The sequence below is a fragment of the Atta colombica genome, unplaced genomic scaffold, assembly GCF_001594045.1.
Source record: "Atta colombica isolate Treedump-2 unplaced genomic scaffold, Acol1.0 scaffold13, whole genome shotgun sequence".
Lineage (NCBI taxonomy): Eukaryota > Metazoa > Arthropoda > Insecta > Hymenoptera > Formicidae > Atta > Atta colombica.
Window position 1 is genome coordinate 592,315 of NW_017259217.1, and position 12,524 is coordinate 604,838.

Below are 12,524 nucleotides of genomic sequence, written 5' to 3' on the forward strand. Positions count from 1 at the left end.
TATATATATATATTAATTAATAAATTAGAAAGATCGCAAAATCACGCAATTAAACTGTACTTGATGTATGTGTTCACATTGTAACAGTATGATATGTTGCTGATTCGATACGAATGTACAGGATATGTGACAAAATACTTTTTCCATTCTTGCAACTCTTGTAGAGTCTGGAATGAATGATTCTGGGAAAACATTGAAATATGTTTACCGTCATACTGTTGCCCCAATTCTAAAGATTCTCATTAGACAGCTATAGCGATGAAAGAATAGATCACTGACGAAAAAATAAAAGTTATTAATAAAGGAAAGAAGTTACACTATAATTGTGTACTTTAATCGCTTTTAGCGAAAATCATAACATACCTTTATAATTCCTAATTATTTTTCAATACATGACATATTATTCTGAAATTTTATTATTTCAGTTACTAGATATCAATGTGTTACGGTTTTCGTATATATTCTTATTTATTTCAGTTTCAATTCGACGTAATTATGAACGTTTATTACGAATTCGTTGCTGATTGTAGTATCAATGACTGTTTGTTTTTGTACAGTAGATACACTATTTTTAATATCGTACAAATATTTGTTTAAAATTTGTTCTTCGGATTTATATTTTCTCATGTCTAATAATTTTCCATTAGTTTTGTTTATTTCTACAATTTCTGATGTCCAGAATTTTTTACTACTCTTCACTTGATGTTTTTCATTTTCTTTGATCATTCCTATGTTCTCGTTACGTTTCGCTTGACAAGGAAGTGCATTTTCTTCTGTATATTTCAAAAGAGAAAAAGGATGCGGATAATCCTGTGAATTTAGAGAATTTTTCAATCGACTACGTATCAAGAGACTTCTCTGTACTTTGTAAGGTCGACCTAAATCACGCGTTAGTATCAAGTCACAATTGTGACTTGATGTACCGATCAATAAATATCTTCTGTCGTTTTTTTTGTCTTCAATTATAGAATGTTTTATTTTACGTATTCCATTAAATTCTTCTTTCGTCGAAATCCGTAATAAGTTGATATTGTGAAAATCATATTTACTAATTTTAGAAGTTTTATAATTCAAAGAAGAATAATACGAGGCATTAGCGAATGAATCGGAATCTTTCGAAGTCAGTTTGGTATAATTGCCTGTCGGAACGTCTCTTCTAAGAGTATTACTTTCACGGAATATCGTGCTACGAATCATATACAATAATCTTCCGATCTTCATTATTTCAATTATTTTATTGATAAATGCAGTCATACGGTTGCCAATGATAAAAAATAGTTTCGAAATTAAACTTCTTTCGCGTTCCATATCGGAATGATAAGGCACATTATTCGTGCAAAGAGTTTCTAAGGTACTTTCTGTGACATCGTTACAGCGGGATAAACGTTTTGTAGTAATTTCTGCTTTCGTTATCGGATTTGAATAAGTTCCGTTGTCTCCGTTTTTCTCATTATCTGAATAAAAAATTTTGATTTAAACTCAATTTTATACTTAATATTCTGCACAGAACTATGCAATTTTTAAAATTGTATTTTGATTAATGAAAAGCCATTGTAAAACGGAAAAATGTGGCAAATGTTACTTTTTCTCTTTTTAAATATAGAGTATTATGATAACATAAAGAAACCAATTACCTGTTACATGTTTATGCAAATTTTTGAATGGGGGAAATATATTTGCCTTTAACAATGGAGCAGTTGTAGTTTTATCTTCTTTAAATGTCGCTTGGCATTGGTGATCAAAGCAGAGCTTTGGAAAATCCATTTTCTTTGAAAATATGTTCTCTGAGTGATCTCTTCCAGCAGTAATATTGTGCGCGATGGCACTTTTTAGAAGATTTTCTATCGACCTGTGATTACTTAATTTTTCAATATCCGGATCGATGGTTACATTTATCTCTTTTTCATTCATTGCTATTGCCTTCTCGATTTTTTGTTTTTTTTCATATTCAATAAGATTTTTATCGTATTCGATATTTGTCATCAATGAGACAATGTGAAATTTTATTTTCTTCTTGGCTTTGCTCATTGGTACTTGATTTGTGCTTTGTTCTATCACGGCATCCGCAGTTGATGGCAAGATTTCGTCAATTTTATCTTCCTGTTTATTCTCACGTTTTCCTTTTTTTGATTTTAATATAATTTTTAGTAGTGAAGCACATATGCCTAATGATTTTGATTCCGTTTCCTGCATACTTGAAATTGGTTCTTCATTTGTAACTGTAGTCGTAGCTCTCTCCTTTTCTTGATCAGCTTCCTGCGACAGGATGTCTCGTAAACTTTTAATCTCGTCGCACATTTCAATAATTTTATTTCTTTTCGCATACATGATTTTATCTTCTGTTTGTTTTTTAAATTGCTGTACATCTGACGAACTTGTAAATTCCTGCTGATTTATTGTCTGTTCACAGCTCTGAATCTTAATCGCATTTTGTGCTTCGCAAATATTCTCGACATTGATCTTTTCGCTAAGCGTAATCGTATCACTCTCAGATTCTGTTAAAGTCTTCATCGATTCGTCGTCGGCGACGTTAATGTATGCCTTGGCCGTCCAACATTGTGCGCTGCATGGAATTTCGTTTCTTTCTCTGTATTTTTGCGCATTTTCCTCATATCTCTCTGTGTCTATTCTCAAGCAGACATTCGACTTGATCAAAGATGATGCCTGGTATTCCGATTCTTCAACATTACTGACTGTCGTCCCGTCTATTTCGATAATCCTCGGTTGAAGTTTTTTTTTGTCCTCGCTAATGCTCTCCTCCGACGTCGTCCTATAGCAACACGCGCAATTCTCCGTGCTGTAACAATGCTGTTCGGAAGTCGTGAGACTTTCCTTCGCCTGATCAGCACCGCCACCGTCTGGGTTTTTGGGAGGATTGCTATGCGTGCCAGCTAGAACAGTCTCCGGCTTACCTGTGCATGGCTTCAGCAGTAACTTCTTGGGACTTCGCGGTTTTACATAGGTGAACGGGTCTAGCAAACGAATATCTGGCGGCATCGTACTGTACAATCTCCTGGGAGCCTCGAATCTCGCTGAATAACATGGTCTGGAGAATTGTTGTATGACGCGTGTCGACAACGTCGGCGCTGGCAGCATTGTGCATCGTCTGCGATCAAATTCTGCCTCCACTTGACGGATTTTATTCTGAATGTTGCTCAACCGAGTCTCCGCGATCGCACGTTGAGATCGATACAGTGCAAAGTTTACATTTACTCGCTCATCGCACTCTTTTTGGCGTAACGCCGATAAGAAGTCTCGCAACTCAGCATCAGATTTGAGAGCGAGAACCGTCGGATCTATGAGATCGGTCGCCACCTTGATACAGAAAGAAAAGTGTGTAAAAATTAAAAAGATATGCCTGAGTTCGAATATTATTTCGATATCAAAAAATCAAAGTAATATAAGGAATAAAGTCATAGTGATGTGCGAGTGCTTTGCTATAGTTGATATTGCTATGAGATATTGCTATGAGTCATTAAGATCTTTTTCAATTTTCTTTTAATCAAGGTTCAACTTATTTCTCATCTTTTTCTAATTCCAGAATTGAAAAGAGATAATGAATAAGTTGAATCTCGGTCAAGAGTTAACCGTCAGTTGTGAAACTGGGCTTAAAATCATTATGAAACTATGATAAAAATTGCATCTCATTGTGACACTGCTATGATATACACACAGATTAAAGCTCAGTTCCAATTCACGGTTAACTTAATTACTTAATTCTCATCTTTTTCCAATTCTAAAATTGGAAAGAGACAGTGAATAAGTTGAACCTCGATTAAGAGTTAACCATGAGTTGTAGAATTAGGCTTAAGATTAAGATAGTATATTGGCTGCGTTCGGCAATATCGCTTGATGAATCCAAGGCATCGGAGGCATCCGAGCGACATTATCGAAAGCAGTCAATATGTGATGTTATTGTGATCTTTTGATCATCTCACAATGGACATATTCAGCGGATTCAACAATTGACTGAGTACTCGCTGTTATTAATGTATTCTTTTAAATCAATCAGCATTTTAGTTCTGGAAGAATACATAGCAGCGAGCGCTCATTCAACTGTTGAGTCTGCCGAACGCAGTACAATAACGTATGTAATTTATCCGTGATTATTGTGATATGAATATAACATTTTTTGCTATGAGGATATAAGTAGCATATATTAAAATTTCTCCAACAATTTGATGTTACCTCCACTCCAACCCCTTGAATCTCCATTATCTTCTGATTGATGAGTCCTTCAACCTGTACCTTCAACAGATTCATCTTCAGTTGTACTAATGTGAGGACCGGGATGACGTTAGGTGGCGGATTGGCCGTCATGTGCAGATTAATCAGTGTGTTTACTTGCTGCACATTCCTCGATTCTGTTAATAGCTGATCCTTGGTCAGGATGCTTATAGCCTTTTGCGCCTTTGTCATCGTCTCCTCCATTGTAGTGGTCACATTCGAGCCCGGCACTTTACGTAGCAACAGTCGTGTCGCAGCACAAGGTATGATGCCTTGCAATGATAGGAACTGTGAAGCCAAAGCTTGCAGATGTAGGGAGGCTGGACAGTTCCTTTGCGAGCAGATAGTATCATCGACGTTGGGCGTGCAACGATGCTCAACCGGATCGGTAGCGTCGTAACGACATCCGGCGCGTAACACGTTTCTAATTTCCATCGAGTCAACATCGCCTCTTTGGCCTCTCTGGCAGCATCCACAATTCAACATGGCTTCATGGGTGCGAATAAACGGATCGTAGAACGGCAAAGGCATGGGATAGGGATAGAACGGCGGCGGCGCGGGAGGTGGTGGATAACAGGCGGTGGGATAAGTTAATCCACACGATGGACCTCCTGGAACCGAGGATGTTATTTGAGGTGCCAAAGGAGGCATGGGCTGCTGCTGTTGTTGTTGGGTTGCCGGCGATGCTGGGCAGTTGCTGGGCAGGATAAAGATGGGCGCGGCGTTGCTAACGCACGCACGAATCTGGTCCAAAATATTCTGCGGCAACTGGCCGCAACCGGGATGAGTCGGTGGTAAGCTCTGAAAGACTGGATGACATGGATTTGTTATTGGCTGCGGTATACTCGGTGGGCATTGGTGTGTCACTATATAAGTATCCGGCTGACAAACATGAGTGATAGGTCCTCCTGGATAATAGATGAGAAAAATTAGAATAGAGTACAATCATATATTTAGTCATTTATTTTAGTCATTTATGTATATATATATATATTTCTTGTTATAAAATTATTATTAAAAATTAGTTATCTCGCCTATATTCTCTGTATATAATATCTCAATTTTTACCTAATTATTACATACATTTTAAGCAAACAAAGAAAATCGATAATTACTCGTTTAATTAATTATTTATTTCGAAAATATTATTACTGATTTAATTATAAGAGAATATCTACCAAAAACTTGAGGCAGATTTGATTAATTGTTTTTAATTGATACTCTCTATTAAAAGACAGATAATATTAATAATTAATTTATTATTTTGAAAATATTATTAATATAACTGTGAAAGGATATAATTTATTTACTGTTGAAATTTTAAACAATTTATTTATTTTTCAATTGATGTCACTTCAAACAAACAAACAAATAAATATTTGTATATATACTTTTCATCTCTTCATTATATTATACAATGAATTCAATAAAATATAATGAATTAGGATAAAATTAAAATGAGAATAAAATGAGAATAAATTCAAGATGGACATATTTTATTCAATTTTTTAAACATTTTTAAAAATAATATCTAGAAAATATCTTTTTATTAAATAAAGCGGTTTCGCTTCGTCACTTTAATCAAATATATATTTGTAAAAAAGCACTCAACTTAAATTGTATGACATTAAATTATTATGTAATTTAGCATTTGATGGACATGATCGGTTTTGTACCTTGAGAAGTTCCGGAGCACGGACCGCATGCTGCAGTTTGCATCTGCTGAGTGCTGGTTTGCCGTTGTTGACATGTTGGAAAATTATACTGACTCGTCTGCACGGGTACGTTCTGACAGGGCGCGACCTGTGACATCGAGGCCGCGTTACAGGGTAAATTAATCATCGGTACCAGAGACTAGATCATTGATTTGCTTTAACGAATTTAGATCCCGGCTGCAGCTGTCGTGCCAGTTCGTTCTCCTTCATGATCAATAATGCATTATTCTATTCGCAGTAAGTTTGACCATAATTTACGAAAATTACACTTGAAAATTTAGATTTTGAATTGTAAATGGAAACGTCAAGCACGAGATGTTCGGTGCTTGTCGTTGCCTTCGTTAAGATTTGAAGTTGCAGCAATCTGTCAAAATAAAATCATTCTATCGATAATTAAATAATGTTATTCAACAAAATTCATTTATATGTAATAGATAATATTTAAGTCATGGTATAGAATTCTACCATAATTTTAATAAGTTACGTTTATAAATACGGTATATAATTTTCTATAAGAATTTTGCGATTTGTGCTTTGTCTTCAAAGTTTCAAATTCATTATGGCGAGAGAACATTTTTCTCTCAGCATTTAAAGTCCGAGACTCACGCGTCACCTGGTTAAAATAAAATTCAATTAATTATATAGATCCGATTATACTGAGTAATTTCTTTAACGGCGATAATCTTTATATAACGCAATTTAAACTTACTTCCACTTTTCTTAAGATCGAGACCTTTTCTCTGATTAAATGTCGATGAAAATGTACTTAAAGAGACGACGACGTTTTCGTAAATGGTTCGTCACTTCTCGGCGTGATAAACTTATTTACGACGCCATTAAAAACCGATAAAAACTGGTTCAAATCGATTAAATCGAAAAGATAAAAAATGTAGCTGAATATTTTATCATTATTTAATATAAAATTTACGGTGATGTCACCTTTTTTTATCTACACTTAATTTTGGGAATTTTTTTTTAAATACAAAAGGCGAGAAATGATGAATAGATTGAATAAGTAGTAATATTTAACATATGTGCAAATTTAATAACTAATTTATTGTAGATAATATAGAAAGAATAGAAACTAGATTTCCGAAGAATTACTGGTTCTGAAAAATGTTAAAGACAGTTATGACATTTATTTATATCTCACACAAGACTAATCGACTCGTGTTGATACAAGTTTTGTTATCGGTCAGATAAATAAATGCGTGGAGGGGAGATCTGTGAAAGTGTAACGAAGCACGTGAACACTTCTTATTAGTTGTAAGTGGAACGTGCTGAGAAACTTTGAGTGAGTTTAGAACCCGCTGATAAAGTCTTTAATTATGTTACGTTTAGATAGTCTTTATAATCATGTGCGAGCTATGTATGTCATCTATTTAATTATTAATTGATTGAATTAATTGATCGCTCGTTTACATCAACGTCTATGTTGCATTTTAACTCATTCTCGAGAGGTTAACGACACGGTTAAAATGTTTTTTAATTATTCCGTCGCCCGCTGACTCGTTGCACTTCGTGACGATAAACATTATTAACGCGCGCGGCACTCGTCGCGACAACGTTATTAGAACGAGCGGGCTCGCGTAAAAAAATCCTCATAATTCTTGACTTTCCGGCTTTAAGCGCGCGCTCTCGCAGTGCCGGTGTCCTTAATTGCTACCGTGTTTTATTACAGCGATATTATTTTCCCTTTCGCTATGGCCGACCCAGATCCCTGTACGAAGTCGGGGAAACTCGTGGAGAAGTGCGAATGCAAACATTGTTACTTCATAAAGTGGATATTGATTCCGGAGATGGTCCATGGTCGTTATTTCTGTGAGCCTGGATCCAGGGAGTTCGTCGAGCTCGATTCTGTCGACGTGGAACACCTAGACCGGAAAATCAGTCGCGAGAACATGCTACATCGGGTGATGGCACGCGTAAAGTTTTCCGGAGTAACATGTAGCTTTCCTCTTATTATCAAATTGCTTAAACATATGGAAACTACGCCGCCCGACCCATTCTTGAACGAGGAGATGTTTTACAGCAAGATGACGCTTAACTATGGAACAGACGGCACCTCGAAGTGTTACGTGTCCGATCTAGGTCGATTCAATGATCAGGCTGTTATCGTATTGGAAGATCTGACCGCGAGTGGTTACACACAAGTAGATGAAAAATTAGATGAGAATCACCTGAAGTTGTGTATGAAAGCTTTGGCGACGTTTCATGGCAAGGGATTGAAACTGAAGGCACATAAGTTTCCTATTTTCAGGGAGTTCTATGCGAAACTATCTGAACCGATTGACTGGTTGCATCTCAATACAAGTCCTGGCAGGTATAATTCGATTATTGTTTGTACGTACATTTAGTATTAAAAATTACATCTTTATTTAAAAAATATGCAAATTATATGAAGCGAGAACATATCCATATACACATATTGTCGATTCTTGATTCTTTTCAATAATAATAAGTAAATGTGTAAATAAATTAATATTAAATATATTAAAATATTAATTAAAAAATAATATAGTTGAAAAGATGTATGTATAATGCAAATACAATGCAAATAGCTTACTTGGAGTCTGTTGGATCATGTATATAACATATCTTTAATCTTGTATCATTTGCAGAACTAATCCGTTGGATCATCTATATAATATATCTTTAATCTTGTATCATTTGCAGAACATCTGAACTTATAGTTGAATCAACATTGGATAATCCTGAATGTTTGGACAGTTCATTATATTCCGCATTGCCAGTCGAGGCAAGTCTCTCCGAGAAAATAAGAGCAAAACACAACATAACGACCAAAGTCGAGTTTAACGATTTTTGGACCATCTGCCATGGTAATTTCACACGGAATAACTTGTTGTTCAGGTACGAGAATGGGTATCCGAGTGACGTAAAAGTAATTGATTGGAGCACAATGAGGTACTGTTCACCATCGATTGATTTCGGTCACATTCTCCTCGAAAATCTGCCCGACGACAATAATCTGGTGAAGGTTAAGGCATTTTGCCAGAATATGTTAGAGATTTATTTAGACGTCGTGAAAGATGTGTGTCTAGAAGTAGATCGCGAACTCTTAGAACGAGACATTATCGCCAAGTTACCGTTTGCGTATGGCATGATTGAAAATCGGATGCTCAGAAAAACAGGGATGATGTTGCGTGCGCTCGATCAGTTAGGCAGTTTTGATTAAACAACAACAGTTTTGATTAAATCGTTATCGTCGTTTGATTACAGTTATTTAATCCTTTATAAAGTCTTCACGATATTTGTTCCATGTATTAAATTTCTTACCATTTTACTGTGCATATTCGATAGCAATGTACAAGAATAGAATATATCAAAATGAATATTACAGATTTAAGTTCAAAAATTTACTTTTATCATTATACTTTTGAGGAGCATCCTTTCAAAATATGTTTTGTTTAAAATTTGTAATTTTCATAAAATGAGACAGAAAGAAACTGCGCACACAATATTATAAAATTATACATTTTACAGAAAATAACAATATGTCAATCAGTAGGATGTATGATGAAATATTAAACAAATTACTAAACAATTGCTAAAAATGTTCAACAAATACATTTTGTTTGTTTCCAGTTAAAAAATGCATTTCGAAATGTCTATGTTTTTTCAGCATATAATTAATGATGAAAAAAATGCTTTCTGAACATCTTAGAGTTATAATAGTGAGTTTTTCAACATTGAACATTACGCCATCTCTAACTAAAAAAATGAAATTTTGGACAAATGTATTAGGTGTACAACTTTGCTTCCGCCGTTTTTTCCGAAATTCGAGGCTTTATTGTAAAAAACTGGTTATACATTTATGATTCAAAGTATTGCCCATCGCTGGCCACTACTTTCTCCCATCTTTCGGGTAGCGTACGAATCCCGCGTCGAAAAACTGGTCATCTTTTGAGGCTATCCACGAATCGATCCAATTTTTTGCACTTCTTCATAAGACCGGAAGTGCTGGTCAGCCAGGCCGTGTGCCATTGATCGAAACAAGTCAGAGAGAGCAACGTCTGGAGAATACGGCGGGTGGGGTAGGACTTCCCATTTCAACGTTTCCAAGTATGTCTTGATCACTTTCGCAACATGGGGTCGAGCATTGTTATGCTGCAAAATCATTTTATCGTGTCTCTCGTTGTATTGCGGCCGTTTGTCTTTCAATGCTCGGTTCAAACGCATCAATTGCGTTCGATACCGATCGCCTGTGATTGTTTCAGTCGGTTTTAACAGTTCATAATACACTACGCCGAGCTGGTCCCACCAAATACAGAGCATGACCTTGGACGTCAAAATCACCGTCTTGAAACTCTCGACACGTTCTTTCACTAATAGCGGCCTCACCATAAGTATTTAGAGCATTCGATGAGCCTCAGTCGCAGATTTCTTCATATTGAAGCAAAAAATTAAAACCTCCCGCAAATGACGAGAATTTGGCTCGTAAACTGATATTTTCAATCGAGAATAACTTTATGATGCAGACACAAATCGACTAATGTTTCTATGGGGTTATGTTGACAGATGCCCAAGTTTATTGTATGACGTCTATGATCTATTTATTTCGACCACCACTTACCGCTAAAACCATCTATAGGAAAACGGCGGAAGCAAAGTTGTACACCTAATATTTTAATTTGAGCTAAAACGCAAAGCCATCGACGCAAAAAATTCAATATGAGTAAGATTTCAGGGAAGTGTTGATGCACATCTAAGTGACGCTTATCAAAACTTTATAAGTATACTTCTAAAATCTTATTCACATTGAATTTTTTTACATCGATAGTTTTGCGTTTTGGCTCCAGAGTTCAAATTGGACAGGTTTGATATATACTAACAGTGTTCGGCGATGAAATGCGGCATAGTATGTTGCTTGGAAAGTCTATTCCTCTTTTACTTTATAAACAATATGATTAATGTCATTTGAGTTTAGATTTTCATTTCATGCAGAATGATGATGATGAATTTTCGAGATTTTCAAATACGAATAAATTATTTCATGACATGCGTCTTTATAATGTTATTATTAAAGATGATAAATTAATGTCATATACACGTAGTATAAAAATTTTTATTATTGTATTTCTTTGTTTTGTAGACAGCTTATTAGACTTGCAGGGTTGTTTTTATATGGCATATGCACATCGTACCACAGCTGCTACTGTGATATACAATATCAGTGTCCGGCGATGAAATGTGGTATAGCATGTTGCTTGCAAATGCAAATTCATATTGTTACTTTGGATTTACTTTTTCTTTGCTCTTTCAATACTGATTACCTAGTTTAATATTTTTAGATTTATTTGTGTCATTTTTATTTTCTAATAATACTATTCTATTAATTTACGTTATGCATTTCTCGAAATATATCAGGATAATTTCAGGATGATTATAAATTCTAAAATAACTACGCAAATAAATTAATATTATCATTGAAAAATATCTAAGATTATAATTACAACGATTAAACTTATAAAGCATTTTTATTTTTTTCTTGATATACAAATCTTGATATATTTTGAGTTGCAAGAATTATATGTTGAAAAATTTCATTAGTACAATAAAGAATTGCAACGAGTGAGTATTTTTCTTGTTAAAAATTTTCATTTTGGATTAATAGAATTATATCTGGTTGTCTTTTCCGAAGGAATTATTAATTATGTTACCTCTATCTCTGAGTCGTTTCCGCAATTCCGGTTTGCTCCGGCGTGATATTTCGCGAAGCTTGAGGTTGAATTCTCACTGGTCGATGTACGCCGTGGCTCGATTGGTACAGGAATATCCAATATAAAGCGGCCATTAAAAATATCAGGATGATGGTAAAAAGGAGCATCCGTCTTGCTCCACAAGTGGACTTCATTGCAGTCGTTATGATAGGAGGACATGCCGGCAGAACTTGTTTTGATGGAGCGGATTTCTGCTCTTGCATCGATGCATCATAGCTGCTGTTATACAGGCAAGGCGTCCTTGTCAAACCCCACCCCATTTGGAATTTAGTAATTTTGACGATTTTCTGTCGAAAAAGGATATAAGCCAAATTATGTAGAGATTTAATCGAGCCGAACTCAAGTCAGATTATCTCGGTCATGACAACTAACGATCGTCTGATCTTGTACATGATTGCCAATCGATTTGTACATACATACAATGCAATCGATAAACAAATTCAAAACACGCGTTTTTGTAGAATGCTGTAAATATTAATAATCGAATTATAAATTAAAAATTTTAACTATAAGAGACTTTTAAAATTAATTTGTACACGGAAAGAACGATTTTGCTGAAATATTAAAAAATTTAGTTAGATATAAATCTGAAAATAATTTTGTTGGATTATTAAAATAATTATATAGGGCTCAAGTTGCTAAAATATCAAAACTTTTTGTAACATTGCTCTCATCATGCTTGAGTTTCCTACATAATTACTTTAATGGTCGAACAAAATTATTTTTTTTTATATAAATATTAAAAAAAGAGATTAATATACGAACAAAACATATATATATATATAAGGTGTAGTAAAAAGAAATCCATTATTTTTGCATGAAATTGAATGGAAAAATAATG

At 34.8% G+C, this 12,524-nt stretch overlaps 2 protein-coding genes across 2 annotated transcripts; one reads left to right on the plus strand and one right to left on the minus strand.

The window, feature by feature from the left end:
* Nucleotides 1-468: 468 nt before the first annotated feature.
* On the minus strand, nucleotides 469-6,113 carry LOC108684282. Its single transcript, XM_018188519.1, has 4 exons — nucleotides 5,904-6,113; nucleotides 4,189-5,135; nucleotides 1,635-3,315; nucleotides 469-1,454 (listed from the first exon to the last, which is right to left on the minus strand). The coding sequence occupies exons 1-4, from the start codon at nucleotides 6,067-6,069 to the stop codon at nucleotides 469-471; spliced, it is 3,780 nt and encodes a 1,259-aa protein (XP_018044008.1). The 5' UTR covers nucleotides 6,070-6,113.
* Nucleotides 6,114-7,230: 1,117 nt separating this feature from the next.
* LOC108684280 lies at nucleotides 7,231-9,138 on the plus strand. Its single transcript, XM_018188517.1, has 3 exons — nucleotides 7,231-7,236; nucleotides 7,624-8,265; nucleotides 8,619-9,138. The coding sequence occupies exons 2-3, from the start codon at nucleotides 7,646-7,648 to the stop codon at nucleotides 9,136-9,138; spliced, it is 1,140 nt and encodes a 379-aa protein (XP_018044006.1). The 5' UTR covers nucleotides 7,231-7,236; nucleotides 7,624-7,645.
* Nucleotides 9,139-12,524: the final 3,386 nt, after the last annotated feature.